Source organism: Populus alba, chromosome 4 (assembly GCF_005239225.2).
Source record: "Populus alba chromosome 4, ASM523922v2, whole genome shotgun sequence".
Taxonomy (NCBI): domain Eukaryota; kingdom Viridiplantae; phylum Streptophyta; class Magnoliopsida; order Malpighiales; family Salicaceae; genus Populus; species Populus alba.
The window spans coordinates 2,405,614-2,427,263 of record NC_133287.1 but is presented as its reverse complement, the minus strand read 5'-3'; the positions used below and the strand labels follow the sequence as shown (position 1 = coordinate 2,427,263).

Sequence of the window (21,650 nt, the reverse complement as noted above, 5' to 3'; positions counted from 1 at the left end):
CCATATTTTCATTTCCCCAACACTGTGCATAACTTTTCAGCAGTGTTAACCCCACTGCAATCCAGCCTCCACCATTTCCCTTCTCAGACTCAACCATCTCCACCATAACAAAACCAGTGATATCAAACCACCAACAACAGCTTCTTCTTCACCTTTCTTCGAAAACCCATGAACAGCACCCCCTCATCATCTTCAGGAAGCCAAACCAGAACCCCTCTCTCTCTCAGTTTCTCCCATCGTAGTCTCCCAATGCCTTCTTCTAAACCACAACACAAGTTACTCTTCACGGCAGATCCACAACAACACCACATTAACAATCAGAAGAGCGAAGAAGAAATTACAGTAGAGAGAGAGAGAGAGAGAGAGAGAGGTAGATCTAAAAAAATAAAAATAAATAAAAACTATTGTCTAGTGTTGATTTCTTTGTCTTGCTGGTAGCGGTGATACTCACCACCGGCAGGGAAACGAAGAGGTTAAAGAGTGGCTTCAGATCCACCAGTTTTTGCTCTTCAATCGATGACGGCGCATGAAGCCAAGCGCCGAAAGTGACGGTGGTGCTTGGGTGACACTCTTCACTGCTTTTGTATTAAGAGTTGTAAAGAAATGCTCATGAAACTAGTTTGCAATAATGAGTGGACAGCCCCGTAAGCATTTCAATGGAGTTTATTTTATTGTGGGAGTACTAGTTGCTAATAAATTTAATAAATGGAATTATTTAGTTTTCTATCCTAAGTAGAAAATCATTTTAGCAGGTGAGGTAACCTGAAAAAATGCTCTCTGAAAACTAGATTGTCAGGACAACATTTTTTTTCTTCTATGTAATGCCTGTTACAGAAAATTTATTACAAGAGAGTGGGATTTCAGCGAGCTGCCACCATAGTAACTGTAACTTCATTTACTGAACAAGCTGCTCTTCTAGACATTGCTGGCAAGTCTTGTCCACTGCGTGTTCGTAAAACAAATGCTGGCTTCGTAGGAGAAGGAAGAGTTATCTCATTACCTAACATGAACACAACTTCTAACATTGTAGGTCGATCATCTGGAAATTCTTGCAAACACAGTAACCCAATCTGAATGCATATCAGAACTTCATGAGGAGGGCATGACTGTTCCAGCATTGGATCAACTATGTCTAATGCCTTTTCTTCTCTCCATAAGTCCCATACCTGAAACAAGTAAGAAGATAATCGAGAAAAGAATCTAAGAGGAAGACAATCACCTAAGATATTATCAAGAAATTTATCGATCCACTTACATGTCCGATAAGATTCAGCCAGGGTTCTTTCTCACCGTAGCCGCTATTTTTCCTGCCACTTATGATCTCCAGTGAAGACACCATAGCTGAAGACATCTGACTTTATCGAATACTGTCCGTGAATTGCGTACTCAGGTGACATGTAGCCGCTACAATCATAAAAGATGAAGCTTGTTGGTATTTGATCATGATGGATCACTGGAGAGAGGAAAGAATCAGGTGACTTACTATGTTCCGACCACACGAGTGGTTTTTCCTTGGACTTGGTCTTCCATAATCATTCAAGCCATACCGAAATCTGAAATTTTTGGGTTCATTGCATCATCTAGTAGAATATTGCTGGCTTTGAGATCCCTGTGGATGATTTTTAGTCTTGAATCTTGATGAAGGTATAAAACCCCTCGAGCAATCCCGGAAACAATTTCAAAACGCTTTCTCCAATCCAATAGCACCCTTTTTGTCTCGTCTGCACTTAAACATTAAAGGTTTGTCCAGAAATCATTTGTTTTGATTTGATCAAAGTGAAGCTGCATAATCAGGGGACTCTTCCCTTTGAACAGAGACACAAAAATGGATGAAGAGAGCCATACCAAAGACGAAAAAATCCAAGCTTTTGTTTGGTAAATACTCATAAATCAGCATCTTTTCCTCTTCATGAATGCAACAACCAAAAAGCTTGACAAGATTTCTGTGCTGGAGTTTAGATATCAACCTTACTTCATTCATAAACTCCTTCATCCCTTGCCCTGAAGTTTTAGATATTCTCTTAACTGCAATTTCCTGTCCATTGCCTAGCTTGCCCTGAAATTACATTCCATGTTTAACTCACAAGTTAATACACAACTTAAGCTAATCACATTCTGCCAAAGTTGGTCTGGTGCGGGAGAATTCCTAGTAAATCCAATATTTACATCCACTAATAAATTTGGACTAGATGATTTTGAACAAAGCCTAAAAGAGCCTGATCTTTAACCCAAAGAAATCAACAAAGCCAAAAAAGCTCGCGACAGGGCCAGATTTCAGTTTCAAATTCAAACGTATAACTGCATCAACACAGAGAAATTGTCACCACCTAAATCCCGGTCCATCACCTGAATCCCGGGTCCATAACCGACAATGTAGGAACGGTATCCAAAGAACATCTTACCCATTACTAAAACAAATAGTAACTAGCAACGGACTAATTCGTTGCAAATGATACTAAAATCCGTTGCTAAAATAATTTAGCAACGGAATCAGCAACGGCAAATATCAGATACAAATTTGTCGTTGTTGATTTTTTAGCAACGGATAAATCCGTTGCTAATTTCGTAGCAACGAATAATCTGATGCTAACAACCAGCAACGGATATTCCGTTGCTAATTTTGGGAATCAACGGATAATCTATTGCTGAGTATATTATTTTTATTAAATTAATGTTTATTTATTTATTAAAATGACTTTTAATTTGTTTAATTAATTATTTATGAATATTTTAAAAGTGGTAGAATATATATAACCAACATAAATTAATATGAAAAATAATTGTATAACTAATAAAAAATGAAATACAAATAATATTTATATTACAAAAATTTAGTCAAACTTGCATTAATACAATTAAGTCGAAATATAATTAAAAAAAAAACAACAAAAGATACAATCATGGTGCCATGATATTGTGGATCGACCAATATTTGCTGCACTGCACTGTTTGTTGCGCTACGTGTTCTCACAAGAAATGCAGGTTTCAACCAACTCGTTCTATTACTTGTTTCTTCTTCTGTATGGATACCTTTAGAAATCCTGAGGCCGCTAGCAAGCTCAACCCCTCCTGAAATCCCGTTACTTCTCTGGAAATGTTTCGTTGAAAAAGTTAGATGTCAAGAAATTATATAAATAAATAAAAAGGATGTAAACTGCAAATTGAAATTCAAGCTGAACCTGCTGGCTTGAGGGTGATGCAGCATTACGAGGGGGCCTTTGAACCTGGGAAAGGGAAAAATCAAGGAAAGGAAATTGAGGTAATTATATTCTTAAAAGTGCTGGGAAGAGTTCCTGACAGAGAAGTTATCTTATGCTGTAAAAAACAAAACTAAAAAGGGAACAGCAATCAAGCTATTAGCATGGAATAAAAGTCATAAAGAAATTCTTTAAACTTGTAAGATGGCTATATTAGATTATTCATGGACTGGAAAACAGGGTAAGTCGCAATATATGAAAAATTGTCGACAATCTCTCTTTGATGCTCGCAGAAATTTATTTTGGCCACAGGCAACAGATTTTCAAAAGTAAACAAACCTCTTGAGATCCAATCGAAGCAGGAGTTGATGGTTCACTTGATAGAGCAGGCAATGCCCTAGCCTGGTAAATAACAACACAAAAACTAGTGAAAACTTTAGGCACCAGAAACCATATTTGGAACATATGCAAGCACTTAAGCAAAGCTATTTTAAGCATGTGGCCTCTGGTTTGGGATAACAGAATGCTTCAGCCTGGGCATGTCCAGTAAAAGTAATTAAATTCCAATCTTAAATAGATCTCCCCACTAACCAAGACGGTAAAATAGACAATATCTAGTTTAGAAATATAGATATGGTCTCCAATAACAAAAACAACTACTTTGTTTACAATGTTTTATCAGACACGTGCCCTAATGCAGAAGAAAAATATTACCTTTGATGAGAATGTTAGCCGTGAACTGGATGCTGAAGTCTGCAGAATTTGTGGACCATGGTGAACGGTAAAGTTCAGTAACAGAGTATTGAAAAGGCCAAAAGGAAACAAAAAGATGATGACATGCCTGGATATTCTCTTCAAGTTGTTTTCCAAACTGGAGGCCAAAAGGAAACAAAAAGAATTTTATTTTGAAAATCACGCCTTCCAGTGTAGACTTCCCAGCTTTTCATTCTATTCTCAGTTCTAAAAGCCAGAGAGTTCTTTCAGCAAAATAACAACAGCAAACATCTTGCTCAACAAGTAAGATCCTTAACCTACGACCTCATGTTCAATCCACTTCCATTTTTCTTTACAATTTTAGAATTATAAAATTACTTTTAAAAAAAAAATCATGTCGATTATCGATTATCTTGTCTTTTCTATTACAATAACCAAATATTCCTTAAATACTGTCAAGAGGTAGTCTTAACTTTCAAGCAGTTTGAAAATCACGATGAGCTATAGAGACCACGATCCAGCATCATGTTTATGACCAAAAAATTGTGTAGATGTGTCATGCCACACTAGTAATTACTAATATTTAAAAAATATATATATGTTGTACCCAAATTTGAATCATCCATCTTCCCAGCTCTATAAAGGCCATGAGATTGCTGTATCAAGTTTATTGCTTTGAAGTTTGAACACCATCAAGGCCACAAGAAGCATCCAACAGATGCAACAAAATAAAGCACATGATTGGCAAAAAAAAATAAAAATTCAAGAACAAAATTCATAGATAACGAGTACAGTCAAGACACAACCTAAGGGAGGCCTATAGCAAGACAGTTGATGAAGTGGACCGAAAGAAACACCTTTTTAGGTGCATTGACAAGGATTTTACTATTAAATTCAGAGGTAAATCCAGATAGGTTATCTAATTATAGAAACACCAATGCCTTGCCTTGGAAAATTAATCAGCACAGGTGCCTTGAATAACCACAAACATGCACCAGGCTTCGGAAAATCATTGTAAAGAGTGTATAATATGGAAATGTAAATCCAAAGGCAGAAGATTGTGCATTTAATACAATTTTATTCCAGGAACAAGTTCTTATGATTGATGCAACATGGCAACAACTATTAAATGATTAAAGCATCAACACCTAACAAAAACAAAAATTTTATGTAATTCAGAACCAGAAATTCCAGGGTATTGCACTTTACATTTTCTTTCAACTCCTTAAAATTGTTCACTCTGTTCATTAACTCAGCCTTTGGAAGGAACGCTCGCAATCCCTGAAAGAGGAAATTCCAAAAATTTATCATTACTATGCATGCAATGCATTTACAAACAAATCAAATACATAAAGGGTACACAGACCTCAATTCTCGCAAGTAGGCCCCCGGTATTCCATTCTGAAATTTTAATCTCAATAGGTTCATTCAGATCTTTGATCTGCTGACACAAAGTAAGATGTCAACAATAATCCTCATTTTCATAGTTAATTTCTAAAGGACCAATTCCAACCTGATTGTTTTTATTTCAGTAAGAAGCTGCGAAGAAATGCGTTGAAAAAAAAACTATCTTATTATTTTACTCAATTACAAAGGCAATCGACATATTTTTTCTCAGAAAGAAAAACGCAAACAACAAACAAGGGATTCCTATTTATGTCTGAAAATTCATTTTGAATCATCTAAAGAATTTTACCAAGAAGCTATTTCAGCACAAGAAAAAAAAAAAAAAAAAACAAAGTGTAAAGGAAGAAAGCGAGAAAAGAACCTGCCTCACTCGTTGCCAAGCTAACCGCCGGAAAAGCCGTCTGGTAGAAAGTAATGGCCTTCCACTAAGCGTCCTTCCAACACTACTAAAAAAAGTAGTAATTAGCAACGGACTGGTTTACAGATAAAGATTGAAACTGTTAAGATGAAGGAGAAGAAGATGAAGAAAAAAAATTAGTGATGTTGAAGACGAATGAGAAGAAGATGAAAAGTTTGGGACAAAGGAAAATCAAATCGATGAAGAGAGGGTGATTTTTCTACAGCTAAGTGTGTTATTAGGGACGAAGAAGATGGGAAGGTAATTAATTTTCAGCTGCTGGTTTTGTTGTTCTTTTACGATTCTAAGGGTGTGGGGGTGGGGGGAGTCCTGCAGGTGTAAAAACATTAAACGGTTGAGATTTTCTCTTATCAAAAGTAATCAACGGTTTTTATTATTTTGGTTTTATATTAAATTTAAATAATTATTTTTTTAATTAGCAACGAATAACTTTACATTGTCTTTAGCAACGGATTTTCCGTTGCTAAATTCTGTTGCTAATATTAAAAAAATAATATATATTTAATCCATTGCAAATCTTTTACTAAATTTAGCAACGGATAATTTTGTTGCTAAATTCAGATGCTAATACCCCCTGTTTTTAGTAGTGACCCACGCTAAGTCTCAGAACAGACATATAAAAAAAAAAATTATTCAAAAATACACAGCATTTTATAATCTTCAAAAATATTATATTATTCAAAACTGATAAAACCAAAAGATAGTTTAAAACTTCTCATTAGTAATTAAAACAAAAACAATAATCCATAATACTCATTACATTGTCAAAATCCAAACTTAATTAAAATAAGGTAATAGTGGAGCGTCTAAGACATCGAATCAAAACTAAAAGGAAAGCCTCGCAAAACAAGCAAGGCATACTGATCAAAATTGAAGAAGCAGAAACACTCAACAAAGTCCAACTACTATCAGAACTAAGAACTTGAAATAATATTAAGAATGAGGGGTGAGTTCAACAAACTCAGTGAAGGAATAATATTTAATATACATTTTAGATATTAATAGTTTGCAAGATGATTTATCTTGATATACATATATATACTAAACATATTATTATAACGTAGTAGAATATATGTCAGAGATCAGATGACACCCGAAGGTGACCAGATAACACCCGAAGGTGACCACTGTAGGATGATAAGTCGCCACAGGCTGATGCGTCTCTCACCAGCTAGGTATACAGAATACTATGTGCATATAGGCTAAACACTTTCCATTAGCATAGAGTTACTGACAAGTCCTATATCAAGGCATAATAGATATTTACAAAATCATCAAAGAAACGTATATCATATCAAATAGAACTTAGTTTGGCAGATTGCGATTGCAAATTCAAGAATAAATGAGTACTTGAAAGATAAAGCAAAATATATAAATATTCAAGAAATTAACTAGTTGTACTCATTGTATAATCAATATACATATTTATTTATATTATATGCATATTAAATATTATCCCACTCACCCAGAAAATATAGAACTAAAAGGAATGTCAAATGAAAGACCTGAAAATCTTATTGAGAATTGTTAGGAGAACCTACAATAATATATGAAATATACTAAAAAAAAATCATACAAAAGATCCCAATGCATAAAGTAAAACTAGGTTTAGTTTCCTAAGTTTATGGACTAAAACAACAATTTTCCAAAACAAGGATCAAAACATAATTTTACCAAAATTGGAGGACCAGTCTAGAAATACATAACCATACTGAATTTTCACCCATAAACCATCCTAAATTCTGTCTAGAACGTACCAGGGACCGAATTGAAATTTTCATAAAGTTCAGGGACTAACATGTAAATTCCCAAAATTAAGGGACCAAACTGAAAATATCCCAAATCAATTATCAAACTGAGATTCATCATCCTTAATCTCATAATAACACTGTCCAGAATCTCAAAATACATTTAGGGGTCAAATTATAATTTTCCTAAAGTTTAGAGACTAAAGTGTAATTCTCATAAATCAAGGACCAAAACAAAATTTGATCATCTTCAACCTCAACATGATTTTTTCCAGATTTTACAGCAAGGTAAAATTGAATTTTTTAACCCATAAAAATAAATTTAAACAAATCAACACATAAATCCTTATTTTCAACAACATATATACTAATTAATCACCTAACATTAAACTCTTAATAATCATAAATCAATCTTAACAATATAAACTTCTAAGCCTTATAAACCCTAATCTCTCTCTCTCTCTCTCCCCCCTCCCCCCTCCCCCCTCCATAACAAATTATAATTAAAAGTAACATGATAAAGAATCATTTACTTGCTACTTCCACTTTTTTTAAACTCAAAACTCAATATAAAAATTGAAATCCTTGATTTGATGAAGAGAGGGTCATGACGGCCACAAGACTTAGAAGAGAGAAAAATAATTCTCTTGCAACTTTTCTTTATATACCTAGGTTAACTTAGGTTAGGTTTAAGCTGACTTGGGCTTGGGCTTGGATTTGGCCAAAAAGTTTGGGTCTTATAGAAATACTGAGCAAGCCATGTATCCCTATAAAGATATACGTGTCTAGTTTAAAACACATCAAACAGTGAAAGATTCGGAGCTTTCTAGCAAGAGTCATGGTTGTTTTACAGACAAGTGTGCATGCTGTCAACAGAACCGTGATCTTTCTACGATATTTAACAGCATGCAATGCCGCCCCTGTTTTTGTCAATAAACATTCAATGAAGCCTTGACAATCTTCCCTCCAACTCTCTTAAATGTCATCAGCCTTATTATCAATAAAAACAGCAACATAAGCTATATAGAGGGGCCTGCAACGTGAAAAACCTGTACCTTTTATCTTTTCAGCCAAACCTACTGATTTAGTGTGTAGCAAAGATAGAAAGTTAAGGTTTCTTAAACTTTAAAAAATATAATCCTAAACCGTAGAGAAAGACTCTAAAATTACAGCTAAACTGTAAAGAGAACTATTAAAATAGTAGCTAAATGGACCAGTATACTTTTAAAATCAATTCACGGAGTGGTGAGCTATCCTAAACTCTAATCTCTTTGGGGCGTGACTGTATTATTGACAATTCTGAGTTTAATCTTTGTTCATTCACTTTAGAGTGGTGATTTCTGTATCTCTGAAGGATTGAACATCATCTGTCCTACATCTATCCATCTCCACCTTTCCATTTCCATCATCTTTCCCTGGTTAGAATTTCTTTGGCACCAGCCTCTGCGATTTTCCAGCATCATGGTCTAATCATGCAACATTAAAATGTTATTTAATGCATGTTAACATTTGATACAAGTAAATAGAATTCTGAAATAATTTCATGTCCAAGGAAAGGTACCTTGTAAACTCAGCCAAAACCACCATATCCAAGCTTGTTGGAGAAATTCGACTCTCTGTGGCTTCTAATATGATATCTATGTCGAAGACTGGTACGTATTCACTTGTTCTACTTCCACCAACTTCCTTTCCACTTAGAGAGCCATTGAGGCTTGTAGGGATATTGAAGGGAAATTTGAGTTCATCTGTGTTTATCGTTGAAAGAACTCAATAATCAACTTTTAAAAGTATTAACAAGTGCTAATGTTGATTACACACTGCATTTTGCAGACTATCATCTCCTATATGCATAGACTTAAAGTTGGAATTCTTTAGTTCAACTAATTTGGTGCCACTTATATTGGTAACAAAGTTGAAAAAATAATCTCTTACCCGTCTTCTTCCTTTTTATCAACTAGAATAAGAACATAATGACAAAGAAAACCGCAGCAGCTATAAAGAGTACCAAGTCGCGGGGATGCAACATCTTTTTTAACTCTGCCAACAGAGAAATCTTTTCTATTCTTTCTGTACCTGTAATTAAGTGGCAAGAAGCAACGGTGACAGTAAAAAAAAAAAGCTTTACCTCCGTTTGTTAGCGTGAATGCCTTGTTGTTTTCCATGCAGTATGGACATGTGAGTTTCCCATGCGTGCTCCAACCAGAAAGCATTCCATAAACTGGAAAATCATTGATAGTCCACATCAAAGCCGCCCTCATAAGGAAATTTTGTTTCCTCGATATATCATAAGTCAGAGCTCCAGAGGACCACAACTTCGCCAACTCATCAATTAACGGTCGAAGACAAACATCTATATTGCTCCCCGGGCTGCTCAGACCGGGTATGACAGTAGATAAAAACATGAACTCCGGCCTCATATACATTCCCGGTGGCAAGTTATAAACTGTGAGTATGACCGGCCAACAAGAATAAGGAGCAGCAAATGACCCAAATAGGTTGAATCCGTCTGTACACAATCCAAGACGCACATTCCTTGATTCAGTGAAAAGTCAGGATGCACACTGTTAAAGCGTTTCCATGCTTCGCCATCAGAAGGATGCACCATCACACTATTAACCGCATCATGTGCTTGGTGCCATGTCATGTGCTCAGCAGTCCTTGGTGACATGAATAACCTCTGCAGTCTAGGTGTGATCGGGAAGTATCTAAGTTTTTTATATGCCATTAGAGTCTTTCCACTGCCATTTCTGGGTTTGTAACGGGAATGCCCGCATGTCATGCACTCGGTCATCTCAGCATTTTCAAGGTAGTATAACATGCAGAAGTTAGGGCACATGTTAATTTTATGGTATCCTAAATCGAGGGGTTTCATCATGGACTTCGCAACATAGAAGTTCTCTTTCAGCATGTTCCCTTCAGGTAAAATGCTTCTCTCCCATTCAATAATTTTTTCATACACGGCCTCACTCAACCCGTGATCTGACTTGATGGTGAACACTTGTGCCACGATCGATAATTTACTGTGGTTTGTGCAGCCATCCCATAATGGTTCGTTAGATCTTTCAACAATTCAAAAAACCTAGCTGTATCTGCATTAGGTTCTTCTTCTACAATTGGACATTGACTGACATTACCTTGATTTATTCTCATTGCATCCATAACTATATTTCTGTAAGGATTAGTGTTGTCATTTGCCGCTTCATGCATGTTACTAGCACTAGAAGTTGACCCAACTACCATTTCTCCCATTCTCCTCTTACTAACAAATACTTCTCCTTGTGCATACCAACACTGGTAATTCTCCATAAACCCTTGTGTAGAAGATACATCATTACAACATCTGGATGCAAATTCTTTTTATTTTGACACTTCCTGTATGAACACCTAATACTGCTTCTAGTAAAATTTCTGGGAATAGATGTTGTGAAATTAATAAAACCCTGAACCCTATTATAATAATGCATCCTCCGCAATCCTTGGGGTGAATCTTGATACATCCATGAACGATCATCCATGACTTATATCGAACCTCTATAAAATTATGATGACATCATATATTAATTAACTAAGCTAGGTAAATAAACTTGTAAAAATATTACTTTACCTCGAGATTATCCAACAAACCAATCACAACTTCTCATAAATATTAAATATTCATTATCATTTATGAACATCCATACAAATTAATATATATAAATTTATGGAAATTACCACATGCAGTACCATTGATAAAACTTAAAACAGACCCATTAAGCAACCTATTAATTATTTCAAAATAGCACATGTAATTTGGTAATTCCATAAAGTTTTAACAATTTACAAACAAATATAATCTTACAAAATCTAAAACAAACCATAACAGGTATAAAATTATACATTTATATACTACAAGTTTGTTTGAGAAATAACAATAAAACATGTACATTTACTAACAAATTACATATACTAAAAAATACAATAAAATTGACATTTAAATGTTAAAAGATAGAATTACTTACAAAAATTGATAAAATCCGTCGGCAAATCAGAACACGGAAGTTGTGACAAAAAAACTTCAAGAAATATAACTTGTTGTGCTGAGATGAGGGAGATTTTTGTTTGGTGTTGGTTGTTTACAGATGGGGAGAGTTGGGATTTGGAAGAAGAAGGAGAAATAGGGGAGGAGAGGGTCGGCAGGGGAGGAATTATATTAACTTTTTCCGACCGTTTCACCGACGGATTATTCCGTCGGTGAGTTAGTCGGCTTTTTTGATAGAAAAATCGACACGTCATCGTACGGATCTGCCATTTCAAATCCGTCGGTGATTCCGTTGGTATTTTTAACGGTGAACCGGTCACGTCATTGTACGGGCCTGTCGTTTTGAATCTGTCGCTGATTCCATCGGAAAAAACCACCCCGCCAAAACCTCCACGTCAGCGACCCACTTTTTTTTTTTTTAATTCTGAACTTTCCACCCATGATTTAATCGGTAACTACCGACGGATAGTGTTCGTCAGTAGTTACCGACTGAATTATGGATGGAAAATTTTCCGTCAATAATTTCGATCTCAAATTACCGACAGAAATATTTCATCGGTAAATCTGTTGTTATTAAGCGAATTTCTGGTAGTTATATCATTGATAGGATTATCCTGAAGGGAAGTTTCCTCCTTTGGAGACTCATTAAAACTTAACATTGTCTGTGGACAAGGAAAATTTGGAGAAGAAGGCATTCAAGCTATGAAATGAGAAATATTTGACTAAGTAAGCGCCTCTAGTAGTGTCGGGATTTTTATTTTGACTAAGGTAGCTTATTCTTTGGGGAATTAGTAACCACCTCTAGTAGTGTCGGGATTTTTATTTTGTATTGTCATTTTCAATTGACTAGGTAAGCGCCTTAATTTCTTGGCTCAAAAGTTCAGTATCAGAAAAAACAATAAAATTCAATTGACTAGTAAGCGTCATTTTAAGGCAAATATTTTTAAATGAAAGTTAAATGGATAATATCTAAGAGATTGAGATTCAACCGAGAATGAAGCTTCTTGATCATTGAGAGATCAGCGGTCTAGTCTAGAGCTTGCACTGAAACTCTCTGATGCATGAGGTTCTGAATATTAGATGTGGATTTGTTGAAATTACATCTTGTGAAAAGCCTAGCAGAATATTTATGGACTATAAGGACTTGTGCGTGTCTAAAGCAGGTCTAGTCATGCCAAATGATTTATATGACTAAAATTAATATAACTTTCAATCTCAAATTTTGCGAAGAAATTCTTTAAGTTCTATTATATTGTCATAACTTAAATTTTTTTCTATTTGCTTTTAATTTAATTTTCAAAAAGATTAAAAAATAGATATTAAAAAATTAAAGATTAATTTAGGTTAAAGGAATGATTTGTCAATTTATAAGAAAATCAGGAACTATAATGTACTTTTGCTCTTATTCTACTAATTTTCAGTGGGAAACAAATCATCAAAATAATTTTAAAATTTTAAAATTACTTCCACCGACTTCCTTTCCACATAGAGAGCCATTGAGGCTTGTAGGGATATTGAAGGGAAATTTGAGTTGTCTGCCCTTAGCTGTGTTTATCGTTGAAAGAACTCAGTAATCAGCTTTTAAAAGTACTAACAAGCAGTGTTTTGAAACCCAGCCTGGCCCAGTGGGTCGATCCGGGACTGGAACCAGGCCGGGTTGAAAAAAAAAAAAGAAAGAAGAAAAAACTCGGTGTGATTCTGCTAACCCGGCGGGTTGACCTGGTCAAGACCCAGCTGCAAACCCGTTGACTTTTATTTTTTTGTTTTTTCTTACCAAAACGAAGTCGTTTTGATTTTTTTTAAAAAAAATTGACCAGGCCGAACTGATGATCCTGTCAAAACCCGGAACCCGGGCCTTGGACAAGGCCGGCCACCAGGCCACGTCTTAAAACTATGCTAACAAGTGCTAATGTTGATTACACACAGTGCTAATGTTCAACTAATTTGGTGTCACTTGTATTGGTAACAAAGTTGAAAAAGTATCCCTTACCCGTCTTCTTCCTTTTTATCAACCAGAATGAGAACATAATGACAAAGAAAACCCCATCAGCTATAGGGAGCACCAATCCGGCTAACATCCCTTTCTTTGAAAGAAAACCTCTAGACTTCTTGTCATATTGAGCTGGAGAAAGAAAGAAATCCACATTAGCTTGATACCAAATCATCAGGATTATCAGTAATTTTGCATATTGCAGAAAGATAGTAGGTGAGTGCAGGGGAGGGCTTCGCCATATTAGAAATGTCTCTGGTACTTCCGTTGAACTTGTACCCGTAGTTTTTATTTCAATGTCTATATTTTTTGTTCTGAAAATCCTCTATCTAAGACATATTGAAGATATATAATGACAATAAGATTTGAAGGTACCTAACTCAAACGCATCCACACGGACATATAAATCCTGTCCTCCCTCAGCGAACACTCTTGTATCAAGCAAATTGCCATACCATGAGAAGCACCCACTCTTACTTGTCACAACTGAACTTGCGTAGGCTGTGCAGGAACAATTCCTCAAGCATTGCTCCATGCAAGCTTTCAGATCCAAATTGTTATCCACACGGGCAGTTGAAGGATCTGGTACCTTCACGTTTTCCACCTTGACGAACCCTTCACCATTGTTGCACAGTCCTGTGAGGTTCTTCTGGATGCATCCACCTGACCCATCTCTGAGGTACCAATCACTAATTGATTTGGGCTGGTAGCCAGGGAGGCACGTACACTCAAAGTTATAAGCATCATAAGGATCACACTTACCATAAGCTCCACATCGTCCATAATTGTCACACTGGTCAGTAGGTGCAGACCAAAATACATCCCATTTAGCAATTTGTTCATGCCATGTGAACCGTTGGACTGATCCAGGCTCGTCTACAACTAATCGCGAGAAGATTGATCTGTTGCGAACACCCCACATTATGGTTAACTCGTCATCATTATTCACAAAGCTGACGTTGAAGTTAATGCGAACCTGCAATATGGGCACACCAGTCCATCTAAGTCCATTGCAGTGACCGGACCTCCACCTTGGAATCTGACCCTCGTACAAGAACAACTGTGGAGACCCATTAGGATTGAGCCGCAAAGACCTACAAGTAGCAGGGTCATCAGGAGATTTCCAGGCTGTCAGGAACCGGTTCAGACCAGTCCTGCCGTCTAAGCCAAGTTTTAAGTTTGGCAGCATAGTATGTGAGAGCAACTACTACCATTTATAAAAGAAAGAAGATAATATGTATTAATCTCAACAACTTTAATTAATTCCAAGTCTTAATTAAATATTGACTAGGATATTTAAAAATAATGATTTAATATAAAATAAATTTCTTATAATTATAACAACTTTATAATTTTTCATTCAATTTTTTTGTACCTACTATCTAATCTCCTTACCTCATCTTGTCCCTCCATGGAAAATGAATGTTTTTGGTCTTCATACAGGTTCTTGCGCAAGAATATATTGCGATTGGCAGGATTACTGACCTAGTACTGCAAATAGATCTTGTCTAAACATAACTACTTTGTAAATATATTATTTTCAAAAATGAATTTATTACTAATATATATATATATATATATATATATATTATGATAACAATCATGTTGTTTTTTTTGTATATTTGTATCTTGTAGGAATTTAAGTAAAATAAAAGATATTTAAAATCTCATTAGCTTTGATAAAATTAAATTGTTGAATAAGTAGATTTGTGAAGAGCATAGCATTTTTAATGAAGAAAATTTAATTTGAAAGATTATTGAGGTGAGGTATCCTTATCTACATTGTGGTTATTAAAGAATAACTACACTACTTGGTTCCATAAGCTTAGAAATATAATAAATAATATTTCACAACCATGATACTTCTACTAGGATCCACTTGGTATAACAATTAATATGGTGTGATTGAAATTGTATTTTATTTTTATTAAAGTTTTACAAATATTTCGTTAATTAACATACATTATAATTAATTTTTCTTGAATTCCACTTTAAACCTAATTTTTAAAATATTATGGTAAAAGCTATCATAATATTAATACAAATTAATATTAACAAATAAAAGTAGAACGTCAGATATATGTAAGCCTCTACCGAGGTCCAAGCATGGTAATAGTCACTTCATTTATAGAATGTGATCCTTCACTTGTTAATGGATCTCCACTATAGTAACTCTCCTTCGTAACAAACGCAGGTTGCTTGGGAGATGGAAGAGTTGTGTCATTACTCAACATGAAAACAACATCAGACATTGATGGTCGGTCCATCGCATATTCTTGCACACATAAAAGACCAATTTGGATGCACCTTAAGACTTGATCTTCAGGATACGAGTCGCCCATCAATGTATCCACTACTTCCAGGGCCCTGCCTTCTCTCCATAGATCCCAAACCTAAAGAAATTTCATATCAATATGCTATGTTGGAGTTGAAATTTTAAAATGGGCAATATATGTGATCTTATTACTTACATATCCAACCAAGTTCGAAGAGTTACTTTCATCATAAAAATGGCTGTTTTTTCTCCCAGTGATGACCTCTAATAGCAAAACCCCGAAACTATATACATCAGATTTAACTGAAAATAAGCCTTGCATTGCATATTCTGGTGACATATAACCACTGTAATAACATAGGAAAAGAAGAGCTTAATAAAGTCAGCTATTCAGAAAAATATAAATAAAAATTATGGTGGGATTTTAAAAATAATTTTATATTATTTTCTAACATTTAAAAGTTGTATAAGTTCTTAATTTTATTAATTTAATTAGATAAAATAATTAAAATTCTAATATTATGTCCAAAAACTAATTTATCTAAAAAAACTTAAATTATTAGTAAAAATTCTAAAAATAATCTTATATTATTTTCTAATATAATTCATTAAATATATAAGGATAAACTTACTACGTTCCAACAACACGGTTTGTGTTGGCTTCAATTTGGTCTACTCCAAATATTCTAGCCATGCCGAAATCTGAAATTTTTGGGTTCATTGAGGCATCTAGTAGAACATTGCTTGCCTTAAGATCTCTGTGGATGATTCGTAATCTGGAGTCCTGATGAAGATACAAAATTCCTCGAGTAATCCCACAAATAATGTTGTGACGAGTAGACCAATCTAACTGTGACCTTCTTGGTTCATCTGTACCCAAAGAAGCATAAATCTCATCAAATCAATGCAGGCTTGTATTCATTTTTCAAGTTTTATAGAATGAGAAAAAACTGAAAAATCCACAATATAGGGACAATTTGACAGAATGATGATGACATACTGAAAATAAAAGAGTCCAAACTTTTGTTTGGCAAGTATTCATAGATCAACATCTTCTCTCTTCCTTGGATGCAACAACCTAATATCCTTACAAGATTCCTGTGCTGAAGTTTTGCAATGAGCTCGACTTCATTTCTGAACTCATTAATCCCTTGTCCAGAATACTTTGCTAGTCTTTTGACCGCAATTTCCTTTCCATCATGCAGCAGACCCTGAAAATCGCAATCCAAATTCATCAATCTCATAGTTCAACATGTAAACTGAAGTGATGCTATGTGTTTGAGGGACTTCAAGGCAGGCTAGGCTACCTTATACACTGAGCCAAAACCACCCTCTCCAAGCTTGTTGGCACCTGAGAAATTATTTGTTGCCGCAGCTATGACACTAAGATCAAAAAGTGGTAAATCTGAACTTGTTGTACCTTCCTCAAATTCCCTAATTGGCAAGTCTCTCAAGCAATTTGACCTTGAAGTTAATGACAGCGGAAATTCGTTTCTTCTTTTCCTGTCCCTGGCTGTCATCAACATGCAAACTTATTTCTCCTTTTCTTTTTTTGAGCTCAAGACTATCAGAAAGATTGAAACTCTAGCTCAGCATCACATTGCATTTTTACTGACTCAACACCCTGAGTTTAATAATGTTACGAAAAATATATTGCTCAGGAGCAACATTTGAAGGGAATTTGCTTACCTTTTCTCCTTTTCTTTACAAACCAACACACAAGGAAGATGATCAGAAACAATGTCACAACAACAGACACTATCAAGATTGCTTTAATTCCTTTATTGGCGAGAGGTCCTGACTTTTCATATTTAGCTGAAATTGAAAATATAAGAAATGTTTAGTGATAAGAGTTGAAAATTAAATCTTTCAAGCTGTTGATTTGGAATTATTCAGTACTATAAATTTATATTTAATTACTCTCTATTCTATTTTAATTTTTTCATATAATTGAATACCATATAAATGTGAGAAAAAAACAAATAGTAAACTGCAAGTATTGAATAATTTTCATCACCTAATTTGCTTGCCCCAAAAACTTTATTAACTATGATTTGTTGTTTCTATCCCCTTCGTAGGATCATACGAGCTTGAGACTAAAGTAAACTAAATTAATTTTTAAGTTTGTCTGAGTAGATGAGACTGGACTATACTATACAAGACAAGAAATTATGATAAACATGGTCGCCGATGCAGTGTGCATGGATCTTGAAGACAAGTACAATTAGTGGGAAACTAGCCACTTGACTTACTTTTCCATGGTCAGATTATTTGTTTTATGCAAAAACACGAATATATAGACGTTTGAAACATATTTATGATATAATTTTTTTAATTGTAAATTAAAAAACTGATGCATATATATATATATATATATATATATATTTAATTAAATAAATTAAGAATTATTTACGATAATAAACACAAAAAAATAAACAAATCATTTATAAAAATAAAAATTAAACTGAAAAATTAAAAGATGGAAGTAGACAAAGATATTGATTTTATATTAAAGTCCATGAACTTGACCTTGTTTGATAATTTTATTTCTTGAAATTAACTTTTTATTTTATCAAACTATAATAAAAACAAATATGTATTTGAAAGTGATTGCATAAGATCTAAAAAAAAAAAAAACTTTGTAGGGTTACAAAAAAAAATACTAATATTGAAAAAATATTATTATTTTATTCCAAAACTAAGCAAAATATTAAACAATATTTAATCAAATACTAAATTAAAAAAATTAAAATATAGCTGTAATTGAAGATATCTAATCTTGAAACATAGACTATGGATCTAATTGCTTCAACAACTTTGTTTCTTTGAACTGATTTTTTTTGGTCAAAGGATAATAAAAATATGCATGCACATAAAAATAATTGAATAAAACTAAAAAAAACATAGACAGTAGAATTGGACATGTACCTAATTCAGCTCTATCGACACGGATGTAAATCTCTTGCCCCATATCTGAAAACGTTCTTGTATCAACCAGATTACCATACCATCTCAAGCATCCAAACCCTCTTTCGTCAGCACTAGCATAAGCTGTACAAGAACAATTCCTCAAGCACTCTTGCTCACATTCTTTCAATATCAAACTCATGTTCGCACTCGCCATTGAAGTATCCGGCACCTTCACTCGAGCTAACTTGACGAACCCTTCTCCGCTGCGACACGTGGACACATTAGGTTTCCTGACACAACCTCCTAACCCGTCTCTCAGGTACCATTCTTGGGGTGACTTGGGTTCGAATCCGGGTAGACATTTGCACATGAAATTATTTGTTTGATATGGGTCACAGTTACTATTTGGACCACATTGGCCATAGGCGTCACATGTTTCTTTTGGGGAGGACCAAATTTCGAACCATTGTTGATCACGATCGTTCCATGTCAGCCGTTGCACTACTCCTGATTCGTTCACCACCACTCTTGAAATGAAGGAGGGATTATTGATACTATAGGAATAAGATACCTCATCAACACTGCTAACGAAAGTAACATTGAAGATGTAGGTAGCGGCCATTTGGGGTACTCCGCTCCATCTTAGGCCAGTCCATGGTCCGCCACGCCATCTTCGGGTTTGACCCTTGTAAAGGACCAACTGGGGAAACCCACTTGGATCAATACCAAGGACAATGGTTCCGGTTCCCGGGTCATCTTTGGACTTCCAAGATGACAGAGACCGGTTCAAACCGATTTTCAGGTCCCGCCCAAACTTCATACCAGGAAGCAGAGTATCTGTACCATGATCAAAACTCTGCCACAAGATCCCTTCGCTATCCTGTTGAACCAAGACCAAGTTTCCTGAATCCAGGAGCTGAGCCGTGCAATTTGTCATTGATATTGCTAATTGTGGCTGAATCCTGGCTGGAACATTTGCAGACCAAACGGGAACACTACTTCGGTTATTTTCATAAATTACAAGGTTACCTTGTTTGTTGATAGCTAGGACTCCGGAGGTACCATCGATAGGATTATCTCTATTTGCCACCCATACAACAGTTCGTTCTGAAACCTTACGGTACCAAATTCCCACATAACGACGAGTAGAATCGATGCCTGAGCTAAAGAACCCGAGTTCATAGCTTTGTCCACTAGAGACCAGAACATCTCCATCTTTGATTGATTGGTTTGGAGCTATGATGTCAATAGATAAGCAAGAATGAAAAACAAGGAAGAGAAACAATGTACTCAAAAACCTTTCTATGGGATTCATAATTTGTTTCAATGATTGTGTGTTGGTGGGGTGAGTAGATGACTTGGTAGTGCAGTTGGGGTTTTAATGACTGTGGCCAAAAAGCCACCTACTAAAGCTTCATAAATTTTTCTTGACCGATTATTAGAGTTCCTCAGTGGAGCCAGCCATGTAATAAATGACCACTTGAAAGGCCATAAACGATTCGTTAAAATTATGAGTTAACTTATAAAATCATAATCATATTATTTTATAAGTTAATATATGTTATTATATCAAATTAACTTTAAAATTTAAAAAGTAATAAAATCATATTAAATCTTTGAAATCGTGTAAAATCACAAGGTTTCCTGAATTTAAAAGTTGAGCCATAGAGTTGCTGGGTGATGAGACTGAAACATGTGTGAAACCAGACAGGACTAATTAATTTGGTGTTTTTGCCGTAGAGGAGGAGGTTATCTTGACCATTGACTGAGAGCACTCCAGAGGTATCATTGATAGGATTATCCCGAAGGGAAGTTTCCTCCTCTGGAGACTCATTAAAACTTAACATTGTCTGTGGACAGGAAAATTTGGAGAAGAAGGCATTCAAGCTATGAAATGAGAAATATTTGACAGGTTAATACATCAATTGACTAAGTAAGCGCCTCTAGTAGTGTCGGGACTTTTATTTTGACTAAGGTAGCTTATTGTTTGGGGAATTAGTAACCACCTCTAGTAGAGTCGGGATTTTTATTTTGTATTGTCATTTTCAATTGACTAAGTAAGCGCCTTAATTTCCGGGCTCAAAAGTTCTGTATCACAAAAAAAATAAAATTCAATTGACTAGTAAGCGTCATTTTAAGGCAAATATTTTTAAATGAAAGTTAAATGGATAATATCCAAGAGATTGAGATTCAACGGAGAATGAAGCTTCTTGATCATTGAGAGATCAGCGGTGTAGTCTAGAGCTTGCACTGAAACTCTCTGATGCATGAGGTTCTGAATACTAGATGTGGATTTGTTGAAATTACATCATGTGAAAAGCCTAGCATAATATTTATGGACTATAAGGACTTGTGGGAGTCTAAAACAGGTCTAGTCATGCCAAATGATTTATATGACTAAAATTAATATAACTTTCAATCTAATTGTCCTGCTCAAATTCTACAAGTTCTATTATAAAATTAATATAACTTAAATTTAATTTCAACTATTTACTTTTAATTTAATTTTTTAAAAGATTAAAAAATAGATATTAAAAAATTAAATATTAATTTCAATTAAAAGTGTGATTTGTAAGCTTATAAGAAAAACAGGAGCTATAATGTGCTTTTACTCTTTTTCCCTTAATTTCAGTTGAAAAAAAAAATCATTAAAATATTTAGAGTTCTCTTAATTTTAAATTTTAAATAATTTTTTTTAAAAAAATTATATTTGTTTAAAACTCTTTACTATAAATACATTCCTCACAGGTAAAAACCAAAAAAAAAAAAAAAAAAGAGGGGAGGCAGATCAAAGATTTCCAGGGGCAGATAAAAAAATATTCAGCGTAGGAAGCAGATAAAAAAATAAATCAAAACACATAGAAAATTTCTCCTTTTCAAAAAAAAAAAAAAAAAAAACCATATTTTCATTTCCCCAACACTGTGCATAACTTTTCAGCAGTGTTAACCCCACTGCAATCCAGCCTCCACCAT

The 21,650-nt window shown here is 34.7% G+C and overlaps 3 protein-coding genes across 3 annotated transcripts; all 3 read right to left on the bottom strand.

The window, feature by feature from the left end:
- Nucleotides 1-680: 680 nt before the first annotated feature.
- Nucleotides 681-6,047, bottom strand: LOC118042791 (G-type lectin S-receptor-like serine/threonine-protein kinase RKS1). Its single transcript, XM_073408422.1, is given in 11 exon segments — nucleotides 681-1,166; nucleotides 1,256-1,328; nucleotides 1,330-1,404; nucleotides 1,484-1,721; nucleotides 1,846-2,056; nucleotides 3,537-3,599; nucleotides 3,912-3,950; nucleotides 4,039-4,068; nucleotides 5,121-5,192; nucleotides 5,278-5,352; nucleotides 5,680-6,047. Coding segments are annotated over 9 exon segments (1,074 nt in total). The 5' UTR covers nucleotides 5,160-5,192; nucleotides 5,278-5,352; nucleotides 5,680-6,047; the 3' UTR covers nucleotides 681-860.
- A 7,244-nt stretch (nucleotides 6,048-13,291) lies between these two features.
- On the bottom strand, nucleotides 13,292-14,681 carry LOC118042829 (G-type lectin S-receptor-like serine/threonine-protein kinase At1g11410). Its single transcript, XM_035050551.2, has 2 exons — nucleotides 13,868-14,681; nucleotides 13,292-13,624 (listed from the first exon to the last, which is right to left on the bottom strand). The coding sequence occupies exons 1-2, from the start codon at nucleotides 14,679-14,681 to the stop codon at nucleotides 13,431-13,433; spliced, it is 1,008 nt and encodes a 335-aa protein (XP_034906442.2). The 3' UTR covers nucleotides 13,292-13,430.
- Nucleotides 14,682-15,375: 694 nt separating this feature from the next.
- On the bottom strand, nucleotides 15,376-20,550 carry LOC118042789 (G-type lectin S-receptor-like serine/threonine-protein kinase RKS1). Its single transcript, XM_035050493.2, has 7 exons — nucleotides 18,696-20,550; nucleotides 17,457-17,582; nucleotides 17,075-17,280; nucleotides 16,768-16,978; nucleotides 16,400-16,637; nucleotides 15,964-16,114; nucleotides 15,376-15,885 (listed from the first exon to the last, which is right to left on the bottom strand). Exons 1-7 carry the CDS (start codon nucleotides 19,990-19,992, stop codon nucleotides 15,583-15,585), a joined length of 2,532 nt encoding a protein of 843 aa, XP_034906384.1. The 5' UTR covers nucleotides 19,993-20,550; the 3' UTR covers nucleotides 15,376-15,582.
- Between the last annotated feature and the right edge of the window lie 1,100 nt (nucleotides 20,551-21,650).

Excerpts from the sequence above, each read along its gene's own strand:
- LOC118042829 (XM_035050551.2), bottom strand. The coding sequence starts at position 14,681 with ATGCTGCCAAACTTAAAACTTGGCTTAGACGGCAGGACTGGTCTGAAC. Across the intron at positions 13,625-13,867 it reads TGTGGATGCGTTTGAGTTAG|CTCAATATGACAAGAAGTCT; the intron begins GTACCTTCAAAT and ends TTCTTTCTCCAG.
- LOC118042789 (XM_035050493.2), bottom strand. The coding sequence starts at position 19,992 with ATGAATCCCATAGAAAGGTTTTTGAGTACATTGTTTCTCTTCCTTGTT. Across the intron at positions 16,979-17,074 it reads GTTTTGGCTCAGTGTATAAG|GGTCTGCTGCATGATGGAAA; the intron begins GTAGCCTAGCCT and ends TGCGATTTTCAG. Across the intron at positions 16,638-16,767 it reads TTTGGACTCTTTTATTTTCA|ATGAACCAAGAAGGTCACAG; the intron begins GTATGTCATCAT and ends CTTTGGGTACAG.